The sequence below is a fragment of the Coptis chinensis genome, chromosome 9 (genome assembly GCF_015680905.1).
Source record: "Coptis chinensis isolate HL-2020 chromosome 9, ASM1568090v1, whole genome shotgun sequence".
In the NCBI taxonomy this organism is placed as follows: Eukaryota; Viridiplantae; Streptophyta; class Magnoliopsida; order Ranunculales; family Ranunculaceae; genus Coptis; species Coptis chinensis.
Genome location: NC_141464.1, coordinates 19634095 through 19651701, shown reverse-complemented (window position 1 = coordinate 19651701; position 17607 = coordinate 19634095). Strand labels below are relative to the sequence as shown.

Below are 17607 nucleotides of genomic sequence, written 5' to 3'. Positions count from 1 at the left end.
AAATCGAGCGTGTACTTTCTTCTTTTTCTTTGCACGAAAGGGTGTCCAAGTGAATGATAATGAGAAAATGGATGGTTGTGGAAGATATGTGGGATATGGATAAGTTTTAGAAGGAAATAATAGAAAAAAAGAGAATATGAGTTTAGCACAAAACTTATTCATGGTGTAGGTCTGAACTATCTCATATCTGAAAATGAAGGTGTCAGGTGGCTTGTCCTTGGGTATTATTTCCTTATCAGGAGGGTTTAGAAAATCATGAAGTACAAGAGAAACAAGAAGGTCAAATGTAAACTCAAGGTTCCTTTGAAAAAGTGGAGGGCGGGGAATCAAGGTGGTGGTAAATGATTGGATTTTATAAGGGATTAGCTCAGGTGGATGATGGTCGGGTGGTGCTCTAGATAGTTATGGAGAGGGTGGATCATCACAGGCTCTTAAAAACTCGTCAAATCCTTCATCTAGGTTGTTCGCATCTACATAATTATGGTATTCCTCTGCATCTTTGAGGAATGCATCTATCTCATCCATTGCGAGATTGACTTTATCTCTCATAGGGTCGGAAAACAGGGTGGAATATTTCACTTATGATCAAGGAGTATAAATTGTGATCTTTGTCTTCTTCCAGAAGAGGTGCATTGACTAAGGTGGGGACTAAGGCTTCAGTCGTACTAATGTGAGAGAAAAAACTCTCAATGGACTTCACTTCTCCTTCTATAAGCAAACCTAGTTGTCCCTGCTTGAGTCTAAACATGTTAACCTCCATAGACATATTTCCAAATGAAAGAGTCATTGATCCATCCCGACAATTGATTTAGGCATTGGCGGTTGCCAAGAAAGGACGCCCTAAGATGATGGGAATATAATCATGATCAACTTCTGTGTCAAGAATAACGAAGTCGGCTGGGTAGTAAAAATCTTGAACTTTGACTAGAATATTTTCAACTACGCCTTTGGAATACTTAATAGAATGATCGGCTAACTGTAAAGTCATTTTGGTTGGTTTAAGTTCATGGAGACCTAGCTGTTTATATAAATAAAAAGGGAGTAAGTTAACACTTGCCCCCAGGTCTAATAGTGCAGTTGTTATAAAGTAATCTCCCAAGGTATATTGTACAGTAGGACTACTAGGGTTCTTGTACTTAACAATTCTGTTATGTTCAGATAAAAAGGGATATTGTTCAGTTAAAAAGGCTTCTTTGGGTATGTTGGGTTTCCTTTTCGTGGTGCACAACTCTTTTAGAAACTTAGCATGTCCAGGTAGACTTTTTATAACATCTAGAAAATGTAGATTTATAGTCAAATTTTTAAACACATCCCTAATCTCATAAAAAACCTCGTCCTTTTTAGACACAAATAGTCTCTGGAGAAATGGTGGTTTTTCTCTATACTTAGCATAAGGGTTAACAATATTATTAACCTTGTCTTTATCTTTAGCATGAGGGTGAACATATTAATGAACCATTATTTTATCTTTTGGTGGATTCCCTTTTGGTTGTGGTTTAACTGGTACTTCTACAGTTGTAGGGTCTTTAGTTTCTATGACAGTATTTTGTATGGCTTCATTCTCAACTTTCGTTTGCAGTCAATCTTCAGGCATAGTCACTTTGTTATCAACTACTTTACCTGAACGAAAGGTAATGACTGCCTGTAGGTCCCCTGGGGTTATATTACCAGTACACTGAATACTATTTACTTCGAACACAGTGTTTGTTGACTTAAGATTAGGCACTTCTTGACTTGGAAACATGCCTGTTTGGTTATTATTTTGGGTAGGAGATAGATCAAATACCTTTTGGCACAATGCATGCATCATATTAGTTTGTTGTTATTGGTTTTGTATCATGGTTAATAATAAGTCATCTTTTTATTGGTTAGCCGGTTGTGCGGTAATAGGAGGGGGTGACTTGGACTAAGGTTTGTTAAGTGTTTATGATATGATTTTGATAGTACTGAGGTACATGCACTAAACTTCTGTTCTGGTCAACTAAATCTCCTTCTCCTAGATGTTGGTTAAATTGGTGAAAGTTTGTAGTGGACCTAACGTTTTGATAATTAAAACATGGAGGTGTAGATTGTTGTTGTTGATTATAATTAGTGTTCTGCCTCCATTGTGTGTTAGGGTTGGTGAAAGCGTAATTATCTATGGGTTGTGGTGGAGGTAAGCCGTAGAGTAAGGAACAAAAGGAATTGATATGGTTGGGATGAAAACATAAATTACATGGACCAATGTTTATGTTCATGACCGGATTGGGTTTTGGTTCTTGTTTGTTAACAGAGAGGGCATCGACCTTTCGAGCGAGGGATTCAATGAGGGATATTAACTCAGGGTTGGGTGTAGCCTCAACTATGTTGGTTGCCTTAGCATTTGATGAACAAATATTGGAGCTGGAGTACTCACTATCTACCCAGTTGATCCTCTTAGTTAATTGATCTTCTAAAAAGATATACGCATCATATGCATTTTTACTTAAGAAATTTCCTCCGTTCATGATGTCTAGAGTCTCCTTGTGGTATTGTGAAAGACCCTTGAAGAAAGCATGAACAAGCGTGTCTTTTTGAAGATTATGTGGGGACATTTTATTAGGAGATCCGTAAAACGACTCCAAGCCTCTGAAAAAGATTCATGAGGGTTTTGGCAGAAGAAATAGATCTTTTGAAGCATTTCATCGGACTTCTATGGTGGGTAGAATTGTTCCATGAATAACCCAACTAGTTTCTCCCATGTGTCCACAAAGTTCGTTTTTTGTGCTGTTAGCCAAGCAGCCGCTTTGTCAGCTCGGGTGAAAGGAAACACACTAAGTTTTATTTGCTTAGGACCTCCTTCAGGATAATGGAAGGTGGTTAGTACTTGTTGTATCCTACGTAAGTGGTGATAGGGTTTCTCATGGTCTAACCCATGAAAAATAGGTAGTAAGTTAAAGATGTTAGGGGGGATTCAGAAATCTCCTCTTGTAGCTACAAGAACGTTGCAAGATTGTGGTGCATCATTCAATGCTTTGTAAAAATCAGAGAGAGGTCTCTCTGTCTCTTGAGCCATTGCTACAGATGTGGTGTGTGAATTTCTAGATAAGTGTGTGGTATTGCATCTACGATAAACAAGTAAAGTAGATTTATGCGTACTAGATCTTAATTTCATACAAATTTTAAGTCTAATATGCAATCAACCTAATTAAGCATGCAAAACATCCTGATTATTACTAGAAATTTAATCCTCTTACAGTAGATTTGAGGATGTAAAGAGGTGTTACCTGGAGCGTCCTTGCTACGCGTATAAATAGTGCCTTCAACAGCCTTGAAGCATGTCTTTTGCTACACTTGTACGAGTATTGGATGTGGTGATGTACTAATTTCATTACTAAAACCTTTCCAAACCAAAGGCCAGGACACTTAAGAATTGATGGAGGTTGTCCATACGTGCACATTCCTTAATTAAATAATCCCAATCCTTTAAGTTTTCTAGACACTGTATAGTATAAAAAAATATTATTATGAAATACTGTAGTTGGTGGGCATACAAGTCCTTCTACTGCCCTGCAAATTTCATAAAATAGTTTTCGGTATACAATACAAACAAACAAATGGTTAGCCAATCAAAACAGACTAAAAAATCACCAAAATTGTAGTGGAGGCTCCTGATAGATAATGTGTGTTTCTATAAAATTTTTAGAGCAATTGGAATTCTACAAACCTTCCTTATCGGCTGTTGTTCCAGAAATTAAATGTTGCAAAACTGTAGAAACACACTGGAAACAATCCACTAGTTAGGTAGTCAAAACAAGTTAAAAAATCTTCAACCTTTTACTGCAAACTCTTGTCTTATGATAGATACTTCTGTAAAAATCTTAGAATTTTTGGAACTTCCTAAGTAACCCTACTTATCTGTTTTTCCAGAAACTTACAGTTTGAAAGCTGAAATGTAGCACTGTTAAGATGGTATTAGTTCACTAGGTAACACAACTAGAAAAATTCTGAAAATATTCCAGTAAATCAATAACATATTAAGGAGTATTCTTGCTAAAGTTAAGAATTTTATGAAATTTACAAATATTTTTACCGTAGTGTTCTTCACTATGACTCCGCAGTCACAAGGGAAGGCGGGGTGCGCTCTGTGTAAAGCAAATGAGAGCACGGGTGCCCCCTAATTTTAACCAATGAAATTGAACTTTTGACAAATGACTTTCATAGATGTCTGGACAACTTTTCTTTAGTCGTATGCCCCAGCCGGACATCTGAAAAAAAAAATCACAGTAAGAATATCCAGTAAGAAATTAATGAAAATCCAAAAAACAAGAACGAAAAATTAAAAGGGTGAGTGGGTTAAGAATGGGGTTTGCCCTTTAGATTCAACTAATTGAAATCTTGTCTTAAATGAGTTTAAGATGGCAGCGACGCCATTTGATAAACATAAAAATATTTAAATAATAACAATTAATGCTAAGAACACTAACATGTAATATTACTGTTCTTATGTTATCAATTTTATTTCCTACTCTCTGTATAAATTTGCAATATAATAGAGTACGGATTTCGTTCTATTCTTAAACTACCAAGACATAAATAGAATTCAGCTAGATTAAATCTAAGGGAAGAACTCGTGAGAGTAATGATTAGGGCTTTTTAGACTTTGGTCCTACGCATAGTTGGTTTATTAGACTTTGGTCCAGAAAAGCTTGAATATTAGACTTTAGTCATAGTTCTGTTTGTTCACCGTTAGTCAACTCGATTGACTAACAGTCAACGTGGTTAATCTGAGTTGATTGTTAGTCAACTGAGTTAACTAACGGTGAACAAACAGAACTAGGACTAAAGTCTAATATTCAACCTTTTCTGGACCAAAGTCTAATAAACCAACTATGTGTAGGACCAAGGTCTAAAAAACCCTAATGATTATGATGTGAAATCTACTAATATGATTATTCTACGAAGTTGATCGTAAGACTAAATTAACTAACAATATAATGATGTTGATCAAATATGATGGAAATTAGAGAGAGAATTAAATCTACTTTTCAATTCCTAGAAGTGTTAAAATATATTGTTGAGAAACCCTAATCTTTATATTCTCACTAAAAGCTTAAATATAAATCTTAGACTTTTATGTCCCTTAATTCAATTATACCATCTCTAGTCATAATCAAATTGGAATGAGAGGAAGGTTTGTTTTTCATTCTCATGGCAAAACTCACAATTCTCTAGTTTAGATTTTTCTCTTCTTATCTCTAAGTCAAGAAAAATCCAAACTTTAAACCCTAATCAGCAAATCTATGCTAAACAAATCAAGTCGTCTTAAAACTTCATTAATATCCCTCTAATGGGAATTAGCTTTGATTCATTAGACTAATTAAACTAAAACAATAAATTAAAGTAAAGAAAATTGAATTGATTTGAAAAACTAATCTTTTATTTAGAGGTTTTAATGGAGGCTACAAACCCTAACCCTAAACTAAACTATACTAAACTAAATAAAGGGGAAAGAGAGAGACCTAATTAAAAATAAACTAATGAGGGAGTAGCAAAGTAAAAGTTTAGCCTTAATTCTCTTTATATAGGAGAGGATTAGGGTTACATTTTCGTGCATATGCCTTGAGGCTAGACTTTGGGCCTCTAAATTGAGCCAAAAGTCCATTAGGTTAAGTCTAAAAGGGCCAATTCTACTGGAAATTACTTTAGTACCTTTTTTGACCACTTTTACAACTCCGATTGGGGTAAGGTTGGGTCCATTGGAAATTTTATTCCGAGCCGGTCATTTTGACATAAAATAGGACTAATTCCGAGGTCCGAGTCCAAAGATACGCCATTTTGAAGTTTTGATGGTCTTTTGTTTTTTTTTCTACCCGAATTGACTTTGATTTCACAGCTTTGACTGAGCTTGAAAATGCTTTTTATCTTGATTCTTGGGCTTTAAACATAGAACTCTTCTAGCGATCATCTTGACTCGTTTTTCATGCAAAATGGCGTCTTTAAGCATATAAACAGCTTCAAGACCTAAAATACACAAAAACACGTAAATAATATTAACTCTTATTTATTATAAATATAATTGGCCTAAATATAATACTATTAAGAGGTTTAAACTACACTTTTGGATGCTTATCATTGTGTCAACATTTGAATTGATCAGAACAAAAAAACCTCAAGTCAATTGGGCTTCTATGTGGTCTAGGATCCCGCTATCCATCCTAACATCTCTGCCACAGCTTGGAAACTGTGCTCTAAAGGTGCAGCTACGGATGATGCAGTTAAGCTAAGATGTGTTAAATTGGCTTCTAAATACTACTGTGGGTGTGCAAAAGAAGAATCTCTCCATCATATTCTATGGGAATGTGATATCGCCAAAAACTTGTGGGGATGGGTGGCTAAAAAATTTAGTATATATTACTACAAATTTATCTTCTCTTCTAGAAGGGAGAGCACCAACAACTTCTAAGAATGGTATCATTAAGCAGCTATGGCATGCGGCATTGGTTAGCGACATTGTGGTTCTATGGAAACATAGAAATATCATGATGATTGCATGCCAAGTTCACAAACATGTCAGAAAATGCTCACTCCCAACATTCATATGGCATATAGACTGTCCACAAAGTCTATGTCAAGCTTAACTGGGGTCTTCCACCCAAGCCCAGGATGGCACCCAAAGTGCAAAGTTGTAGATGGTTGTTACCAGAGCAAGGCATGATTAAGACAAATGTGGATGGCTCTTCAAGAGGTAATCTAGGTCAAGCGGGTGTGGGTCGTATACAGAGATTACATGGGTCAGTTTAAGTTGGTGATGAGTAAACATTGGCAACCAGACCAACTTCATGGCTGAGGTGTTACTCCTAGGTGGAACAACTTATATATATATATTGGGTATAATATGATTCCACGACTGCTGTATATGCTTTTAGACATAATAAGCTGCCTTGGTTCGTCACTCCTAGGTGGAACAAGTGTAAATCTAAGATGCAACAAATTTATCTCACCTCAACTTGGAGGGAAGTGAATATGGCTGCAGACTCTACTGCTAAATATGGAGCTAGTGTAACAGAGATGATAGCGGAGTTAGAGGATGAAGGAAGCCCCACTGGCTTTGAAGATGGGATTTGTCGGATACTACATATACTATAGATTCATTCACTAAATGTACTCTTAAAGGGTGACTTGTTGGTTTTGTGCTGTATTTTATTTTGGGACTTGTATCTTGGAGGGCTTATGATAAAACAATCCCTTTGGTTTAACAGCCGCTTTGTATATCTCTCGCCCCCTTATTTATAAAATCATATTGGGTACCGAGCCAAAAAAAAATGCATAAAAAAGAGTGCTAGTATGTCCCGTTTTTCTTTTCCAATTCTTTTTCCTCTATTTTTTTCGCACCCGTTTACAATTTCTCCCTCACGATGTCTCTCTCCCTCTCTAATTTTTCTAAATTACAATACAATTAAAAAAAAAATCATTTTCTTAATCAACCGTCATTTTCTCGGCTTGGGTTCATATAAAATCAGAAAATTGGGTATAGGTACACAGACGCAAATTTCTTATGTTCAGAGGAAATAGCAAACTTTTTTTTTGTTTTTCCTCCATAAAAACTGAAATTTGACATCTGTCTCAAATTTGAGGCTGACTTTTACAATTTTGACCTCTTTTATTAGTCCCAACTAAAGAAGCCAACTACCAACAAAAAAAAAAACTACGAACTAAATCAATTACCAAAAGAGTAGTGGGTTAATCAAAATAACTAAAATTCATCCAAAATCTACAAATTTCCAATTAAAAGTGAGATGAATTTCTAGAGAGACCAAAACAATGTGGAAAACATCAACTTCAAAAACGGAAAAAATGTATGTTGATTACAACTAATTTCAATACATCTTTAACAATTTAAAATGCATCTCTGATAATTTTGAATATCATGTTTAAGCTTTGTTTGATGTAATTCAAATTGTGAAATTGTGAAAGGACAAATGGGTTTTTTTTATAAGACAATTGTATTATTTGATTGCAGTACATCTTGGAGCAATACACACGCACCCTTGCCTGATGAGTAGCCTCGATTGACACACACACCTACAGCTTGCGCACATTAGATTTTCGTATTATTTATTTGTGGAAGAAATTGGCAGTTACAAATGAAAGGGTAAAAAGGAAAAATAAGAAGTTTTAAAAACAGTTAATACACCCAAAAAGTGACATGTTGTTAAAATTAGAGTAGAATCAAAAGATAATATTGGTCTTTCTCTAGACAAAAAAGACACTAAAGAAAGTGTCTAGAGCCCAATTTCTAGTTATATAAATACACAAATTTACAAATTAACAACCTCCGTCTTCTCGATTCGCTCACACCCACTGCCTTAACAGTTTATTTACTAGTTTTCACAAATTTCAGTATTTATTCCGATTAGTCCGTGAGTTTCGGTTTCACATGCCAATATCTAGGTTTGGTAAAATGCTGAAATGCCAGAAGATTTCATCAAATTTCATTCGTATTAGGGTATCAAACTTTTCAGTAAGGTCACTGTGACAGTCCAATGGTATTCAAGTAACTGACGGACCTACAGACGAAGTGGGAGTAAGAGAGGCAGCACCCCGAAAAGACAACAGCATAGCTGTCCAAAGAGTGGAGCCCACAAAGTCTTCTCCCTTAACGTGCTGCGCCGTCTTGCAGGGCATGGCGGGAAATCAGAAACAACATTAAAAAACTGTATTTTTTTAGTTTCTTTTACTTTCTACAAGAAAGAAAGAGAACCAAGTTGTAGCACAACACTTTGTACACTCTGGATATTTAAATGCATCATCATTTTACAATTTTTACTCAATTTGAATCGCTTCCTTTCTTTTGCTCTTTTAGTTCACAACATGTCTTCTTCGTCTTCTGTTTCAAGTTCGACAGGAAGAAGAAGAAGAGGAGAGTTTTTTGAAGGACCATCTTCTTCTCGTCCAAGATCTCAAAACGAAGTATGGCCTGAACCTTTTCTTGAAGCTTTAGCGTATCAAGTTGCTGTTGATGCTGCTCGAACATTTGGTCGACTTGCTGCTGCTTCTGCTATCTCCACCGTCTTTCAGGTTCTTCACTACAGTCTTTAAACTCAATATATGTGACATGTGACATGTGTTATTGTTATGTGTGTCTGTTACATGTTCATTGTTGTGTTATTGCTACGTAGTCTCGTTGTACACTTCACCAGTGATGATTGAACTATTGATTGTTAAGAAACGTTCGAAATTGATGGAATGGTGAACAGTATGTCCGGTCCACTTCACCACTGATGATGGAACTATTGAGCTTAACCCTGGCAAGGCAAAATAAAAAAGAAGGAAAAGAAAAGAAAAAAGTCTGGGTCTTTGACCCTTACGAGAGAAATGTCGTCATGATTTCTAGCAATTATTCCGTTTATAATTTCACCTTTGAGTGTTCATGCCTATATTGATCAATCGTTATGATCTCAGCACATAACAAATAATCATATAGAAGAAAATAGAAATTTAAGTATTGGATTAGGAATTTGCTAGACTGAAAATAGACTTCTTTGTTTTTTTCGATAATATAATAGACTTCTTTGTAATACCACCTTATGTGTGCATTATGTATTGATAATTTGGTATATAGCACTATAGCAGTAGTATGAAGTCAATGTTTAGGTTTTTTGTTTCAAATGGTGGTTAGAAAAGCTAGGTATGAAAATTTGAGAGTGTATATAGCTGAAAGCTGATAATTTGGAAGTGTCACAGTTTAGAGCATGCCTATAGTTTAGAGCGTTCTTCAAGGTTGTCTCTTCTCCCCAAAATGAAAGATAATGTGGATAAAAATGGGATTTTTTTTGGAATCTTCAATTCCATCATGAAAAGTGATACTTATTTTAGTTGGAAAGTGATAGTTACTTTGAATGTTTTCTCGCTCCTTAAACCACTTTTTATTGATTGATATCTGCCCTTTTTTGACTGAACTTTCTAAGCACACTCTCAAATTTGGAGTACCTTTGTCTTCACATAAAAATGTAGATAGGGAACAACACATGGGTTCCTCTGATTTTACTTGCCACAATATTATGATGACCGAAGCTTCATTAAAGAAGTTATAGAGTGCGAGTTATATATTTATATATGGGCTTCTGTCTGTTGTTGCTTTCATTTTCTATTTTCAGTTTCATTGTGTGTGACCAATGTGTGTCACAGTTTTGTCATTTTTCTTGATTAGGCTATACAGTGACAGTGATATACCTTCTTACAACACTGCTGCTACTGCTTTAATAACAGCTCTGAGCTCTGAGTCAAACCATGCATTACCTCTATTACCTGTCTGATAAATAGCTTCTTTCCGCAATTTCGTAGAAACTAGAAAGTCCCAAATTGAATTCCTCTTTTCCTTTTCAGTTATAATGATGTTGGTTTGCACATTTGCACTACTTGTTCTACTTCATTGGCCTGTGATTAAAGACACTAGTAATCTGCTTCATTTCAAAAATCACAAGTTTGGAATCAAGCATTTGGTTGTGAAAATCATGCAGTTCATACTAAACTAGTATGTAGGTAATTAGTAGAAATGCCAAGGAGAATTTGAAGATAAAATTTAGAAAGCGATATTGACTTGTCAAGTTTACCAAAAAGTAGCATCACAGAGACATTTCCAGTATATTGGGATAAATTGATTCATGATAATATGGTTTGCTAATGTGTTTATGGTCTGAGGTTATTGTGGATATTTTCGTAGTTCATCTATGTAATTCAAGGTAGGAAAATTTGCGCAATGGGTCAGTGGTATAAACACAGGTTAAAAATGCTTGCCAGTGAATTGTTGCGTATGGTATGTTCTTTGTTTTGTGTACCGAAGCAGTGATGACGTACAATTAGTAGTTTCATGAGATCTTTGTGATGCATTTTACTCTTATATATTTAAAATAAGAACAATTTTATTGATAATGAAATGTATCGCATTGATTCACTAAAAAAAGGAATAAAATAGAACTACAATAAATTAGCATTGAAACGAACCAGAAAATTTTCTCTAAATATTATCACTAGGTAATAAATATATCACAATCACAGTATATGTGATATTCTAGTACTTACCCGCAAGTTGTACATACAAATTTATTGTATGTACAGAAATTTGTATGTACAGATTGGAAATTGGACAATTGATTTGATCTTTAATCTTCAATTAACGGCCCGCAAATGATGCAGAATCAGCCTTTAGGGCATTCCCTGACTTTGAGAGTCACTCTTCATTATTATGTATCTGTGTGAAAGTTACATGATTGTGAAGATCAACCGGTATCTAAGATTCTGTCCATGTTTTTTATGATTTATCGTCTATGTATATTTTTCACGTATTTTCATCATTTGCGACCTTTTAATACCACATGTTTATTTTTTAAAAATTTATCGTGGCCATTTAGCCATTGAGCGTTTTATTAATATTTCAATTGTTTTCCATATTTTTTAATTTTCCTGTCTTTTAAAATTCACTTTTGGGTAGTCCAAGACTCCAAGGTAGCTTCACCAACAAGGTATGCTTGAAGGGAAATTGTCCAACGTGGCGCCTAGGTGGAGGGGATTAGAGCCACCTGCATTGGGGATCCCCTTATTCTGCCAAGAAAAGTTGGGTGATGATAAACCACATGAAAAGAATGAATTTGACTTATTTGAAAAGATTGGGCTTGATTTCTAAAAAAATTATTGAATGAATGGATTAAATCGAAAAGATTGATCTTCAGGCAGAATGGCAACAGAAGACGAATAACCGCCTGATGAACATCGACGTTAAAATGGACTACCGAACCTAATATTGGTGTAAATAATGAAGATGGCGAAAATGCCAAAATTAAAATCAACATAAAGAGATTAGTTGATTGGGCGTGGCAATTAAAATTAGATGATAGGACATTGACAAGAAAAATGGTTTAAAAAAGAAAGATTGATTTGATTGCTGTAAAACTGAAGCACTCGAAAAAATAAATCCCTTTGGCTATGAGAAATCTGGCGGACAATAGATGTAGTAGTTGCTACCGCCGCCAGAAAGCACAAACCGAAAAAGACTAACATCTTTTATTAGAAAAACCTATGCTCTAATACCATCTTAAATTTAGAATAAGAACAATTTTATTGATAATGGAACGTATTACACAAATTCATTAAAAGGATTTAAATAGAAAACTACTATAGAATAGATTAGGATGGAAACGAATCAGAAAATATATTCTAATTAACCATAATCAAATATATTTTTTAATCAGCAAAATAATATATTTTATTAATAAAAATTATGCATTGTAAGAGATTCACACTACAAAAAGTACAAGCATATGCACTAATATAATATTTCTAAATGTTATCACTAGGAAATATTCTTTGAATTTATGGATATATCACAATAACAATGAATATATGATAATGTGATATTCTAATATTTGCCATGGTCTTTGTTTGTTTAAATTTCCGGGAGGGATACAGTCATACAGAACATTAACTGTATGTTATTTTTTACATCCTTTAGGAATAAGATTGAGATGTAGGTGTTTCAATAACTAAAAAACCTGAAAACTATGTAGTTCAAATTTGTTTTTGTTCTCTTTAGCATCTCTAAGGCTAAGTCCAATGGTGCGGCAAAACACCAAATATCACGGACATTTTTATCCAATGGTGCGTCAAAACGCTAACCCGCCAACGCTATCGGGATAAGTTTACTTATATATAGCGTCAGTTTTAACAGGTTAGCGTCAAGTCTACACGCCACTTTGAGTGGCGGGTAAAAAAAATCTAAACCACACGCCTTTGGGAATGGCGGCTAGAGAGTCAAAAAAAATATATATATATTTTTTTAATTTTTTTTCCCCACATGCCTGTGGGAATGGCGGTTGGAGAGTCTCAAAAAAAAAAAAAAAAAAAAAAATCCCACCCGTCATAGGCACTGGCGGTTGAGAGTCCTAATTTATTTTATTTTATTTATTTATTTATTATTATTATTATTTTTTTTTTTTTCCACACGCATGTTGGAATGGCGGTTGGAGAGTCCAAAAAAAAAAAAAAACCCGCCATAGGCACTGGCGGTTGAGAGTCCTAAAAAAAAAATTTTTTTTTTTTTTTTTTTTCCACATGCCTGTGGGAATGGCGGTTGAAGAGTCCTAAAAAAAAAATAACCATTGGGTTGGGAAACGCTAAGCCGCTAACTGTATACACTATGCTATTGTGGTTTGGCGGGATGACGCACCAAACCATTGGACTTAGCCTAAGTGGTGGCAAATAACTGCTTTTTCTATCAATTTGACAAAAAAAAACTAACTTTGGGTGGTGGCAAACTTGTTCACAAACAGTCATTGTTCGTAATTTGCCTGCAAGTTTGCGGATATGACACCACCACTCCAACTGGTGTGGGACTTTTTCTGTTACGTTTTCAACGATTTGCACACAACTAGGAGCCACTCCAATTGGCAATGGATTTATTGTTGACTTGAACAATATTATCCTCCCTATACAATTTTACGATATCTGTTTGCGAACATCTATAATCGACATTGATTTGTAAGCAAAGTTAGCAAAACTTGTTCATTGACACAATTTGGGAACACTACCTTTTCTTTCAATTAAACATTACTCTATATATGTATTAAATAACTAAAGGAGCATAGGGTTGTGAACAAAGTTTGTCAAACTTGTTCATTGACAATTTGGGAACACCACCTAGAAATGCTCTTATGTTGTTTTCTTGTCCTATATATACTTGAATATGTCATCCACTCATCTGGATTCAATACTGCTTAAGATCAAAGATAATCTTGCTTTAAAATGGGTCCTTTACTAATAATTTGAAGTGATGAAATTTGATGTGGATATAAACTGTATAAACTTATAGGAGTGCAAGCGGATGTAGTATTCCTTGGTCAACAAACGGATTTTGGAGTTCGGAAGCTTTTTTGCGGTGTGCATAGGCCAAATCTGTTGTAGTTTGGTTTGGAAATTGGGGTGAGGGGACAAGTATGTTGGTTTCAATGCACGTTCCTGCGTTTGAAGAGACTGCTCAACTTTGGATGACCTTTTAAGAATCTTGGTTGAAATGAAAATGATGGTTCCAAAGTGACCATATGCTCCCAAATATTCCAAAGAGTACCGAGTACTCTATTCCAAATCCTTCTTACATGCATGGTAGGATATCTCCAAGTCTTGTCGCGCTCGCCCTGTGTGTTTGTTTCAGTATTAGTGTATTACCCGTTTTTCACTATTTTCAGAGCTGTTAGAGAATTGAACTGTCTTTTTCCAAGAGGTCCTTTTCACCCTACCACTCTTTCTAAAATCTAAACCACACTCCACCCAAGCATTCTCTTCACTTCTGAAAATTTGCTTTATATATCTATTGTACTCGGTACCTTATCATCTAAAACTGCTCAAATAATAAAGTCTCTCCTGAGCATGAGTAATGCCTTGTACTTGTAAGACAAAATCGAGTCAAGTACCACACACTTGTAGCCTGTGTTCTCCTAGTCCTGTGTAGACCTGTTTTTGGGTCCCACTCCTAGGTTAATCTCTATTCTCGCACTGTTGCACATGTCGACTCATTTACCTTTTTAATTTTCACCTCAATTTCTCTCGTACCATCTCCTTTCATCGTGTCTCTTTCAGTATAGTTGAAGTTGGAATGTAGGCTCAAGTCTAACTATCCTGATTTCAATGAAATATTCCGAGTCATGGGCAGGAATTTCATCTGAAACTCTGAAAATTTTATGAAATTTCAGTTGTGTATGAAAAATATTAAATAAGTACAATTCCAAAAGACTGATCTAGTCGTAGATATTGTGGTGTAGCCAGCACCACCCACCATTGTCGTGTCCGAGTAGCCTAATGCTCTATTATATATATACTGCCCTTTATTAAAGCCTACGGTCATGATTTACATCTGGGTTTTGAAAATTTGGAAAACTTCTGTTCAAGAAATTCCTATTTAAATTTTGGTTAGTGGTTGCTGCCGTTTTGTTTTTTGAATTCTTTTATGGGGCATCTTCCCCAGACCCCTCAAGTTCCAGGCTTCCAGAGTTCCAGCTCATAGCAGATAGGACTTTGACTAATAATTCTGACATTAGTCAGATAAGAATCCAAAGTGATAAAATCATTTGCTATAAGAATATCATTTGTTTCGAAATTTGGATTAAAGCACTGTAAATAGTTTGATGCAATTATCTGTTTGGGCACCATATTTACGATAAGTGGTGCTGATATGTTTCGATATGTCATGATGTTCTTAGCCTTTTCGTGGTGATTAAAGAGTCTCGTAATTAAAACAATTTCCAAAATGAAAGGTGGAAACCTGAAAACCCACACCATAAAAAATTATTACAGCGGGGGTATTCGAGAATGCTCAATGTACGTAGAAAAATGCATAATTTATATATTTCTTCCTTTATTTATGTTAAGATCTATTTGTGTATCTTTTCCTATTTTTTGGGCTTATTGTTGAATTAGATGCCGCGAGAAATTTTGACCCTTAGTACATTGACGTATTTCTTGATAGTTTGACCAATATTATAGCATTGAGCAGATTGCCTTTTCTCTTATAATCCATATACCATCAATAATTTAGCACTAGGAGTTATAATGCCGACTTTTGTAAACTTTAACAGCAGATTTCGGTATGTATCGGCGTTGTGTTCTATGATTCTATCACAATAATTGCAAAATGATTATGGTCAAGTCATTGTTTGTATCAGCCAAGTGACCAACAGACCAAGCCAAGGTACACATTGTTTGCTCCACGCAACGGTTATGATTTATGAAGCTGGCCACTTTTCCACTTTTTTACACAAACATACGACTGTCACCATCCAACAGAGTCAGTTTCTCAAGTGCTCGAGGCCGCCATCCTCATCGTAGGTTCCCACTTTCACCGCATGATAGACTACCCTGAAATGTTAGCTGGTTCCCTCTTATTTGTGACTGAGTTTATATGCAATACTAGGCATGCATGATGGGTGCATGTGAGAATGGGTTGCCAATTATATTTTCTTCAAAAAAAATTGGACATGTAAATATGTACATTCTATTTTCTCTCGTTTGGCCATTTACTGGAAAATATTTTATTTGTAGTAGTCGTGTTATTGTCTTTGTTGCAGGTGTGTTCCACATGGCAAGCCATATCACGCTCAAACAATCTATGGCAAAGACTCACTCGTGAAATCTGGCATCGTGATCATCTCATGCAAAACTCATGGCACCAAGAATACATTTTCCGCCAACGTCTAGGTTCTAACTTCCGTACACGTAGAGTAGTATACACTCCCCTTGAATTCAACGATGGCGAAAGTCTCACCTGTCTCCGTCTCGCTCTATCAGACTATCACATTGCTTGTGGCTTTGTCGATGGGGCCGTTCGTCTATTTGATCTCACTTCAAAGCTCCATGTCGCTACTTTTCGTCCTCAACAACGAGATATACTGGGCCGTTTCTCACGTGCTGTGTCTGGTATTGTTCTCTCGGATGCCAAACTCGTTTTTGCGTCATTGGATGGGGATGTACATTTAACTGGCATCCATGGTGTTGAACTTGAACCTCGTCGGGTGCAGTTGGGAAATGTGGTGAGCGATGGAACATTAGTAGACTTTACCGGGTGTTCTCAGTGGTGGGTGGGTCTTTATGCGGGCGTGCCTGCACGTTCCTTTCATGTATGGAATGCAGTAACAGAAGAGCTCATGTTTATAGGTGGGTCAGTCACCGATCCGGAATCGGTAACAGGGTGGCATCTTTTAACTGAGTTAAATGATTCTGTTGGAAGAATAAGGATGAGTCAAGAAACAGCAATTGCGTGCACTGGTGTGAGTTTAATGAGCATTAGTATCCCTGGTAATGTATTAGGCGAACAAGCATTTGAAACTTATACTGTGATCGTGGACTCATTTGACATGAGCCACGATTTGTTGGTGACAGTTGATAACCGTAGGATGGTTAGAGTAGTACGAGTAAGTGGTGATTTTGAGGAAGTGTGTAAATTTAGATTGGTGAGAAGTAGTGGGTCCCAAAGAGGACTAATGGGGTGTATGAACGGTGCATGTGTATTGATATGGAGTGGAGGCGTGATAAGAGCGTGGGGGGTGGAGCACGGAGAGTTTCTACACAGTTTACCCGAGAGGGTTACTGATCCTACTGCTTTGATAGCTGATGACAGATTCGTTGCTGCTGCTGGTAGTGACACCACTCTACATCTTTGGGATTTTGGTGCCATTTTGTAATCTGCCAGTTTGTAAGGGAGTGTTTCTACCATCAAATTTCTTTGGACGCTTTGTTGACTATTGACGGATTAGATTTTGAACACTATGGAAATTATCATACCAAAACTTCAGCTAGTATAAATTTCCAATTCTTTCCAAATCTATCTCAAAAGTACAAGTTGAATTTTTTTTGTATAATGATATTTAATATCTAGTTCATCTTCACCAAAAATAATGAGCTGTCTCTATTGAATTTGTAAGATACTAGTATATCCCTCGTGCCCTCGGTACAACCTGTTTTAAATTAGGCCCAAAATAATCCTAACCCATGGAAAGATAAAAAAAGAAGAGAATGCATGTTTAGTTATGTTCTAGGTCTATCAGGCTTCACTCTCATTTCACTAAGTTGCGTCGTAGAAAGTTTTAGTGTTTAATTTTGTTT

The 17607-nt window shown here is 35.8% G+C and overlaps 1 protein-coding gene across 1 annotated transcript; it reads left to right on the top strand.

Annotated features, from left to right (window-relative positions):
• Nucleotides 1-8774: 8774 nt before the first annotated feature.
• Nucleotides 8775-17235, top strand: SAP (Transducin/WD40 repeat-like superfamily protein). The gene is made up of 2 exons (XM_086583060.1): nt 8775-9039; nt 16074-17235. The coding sequence occupies exons 1-2, from the start codon at nt 8833-8835 to the stop codon at nt 17184-17186; spliced, it is 1320 nt and encodes a 439-aa protein (XP_086439186.1). The 5' UTR covers nt 8775-8832; the 3' UTR covers nt 17187-17235.
• The last annotated feature ends 372 nt before the right edge of the window (nt 17236-17607 follow it).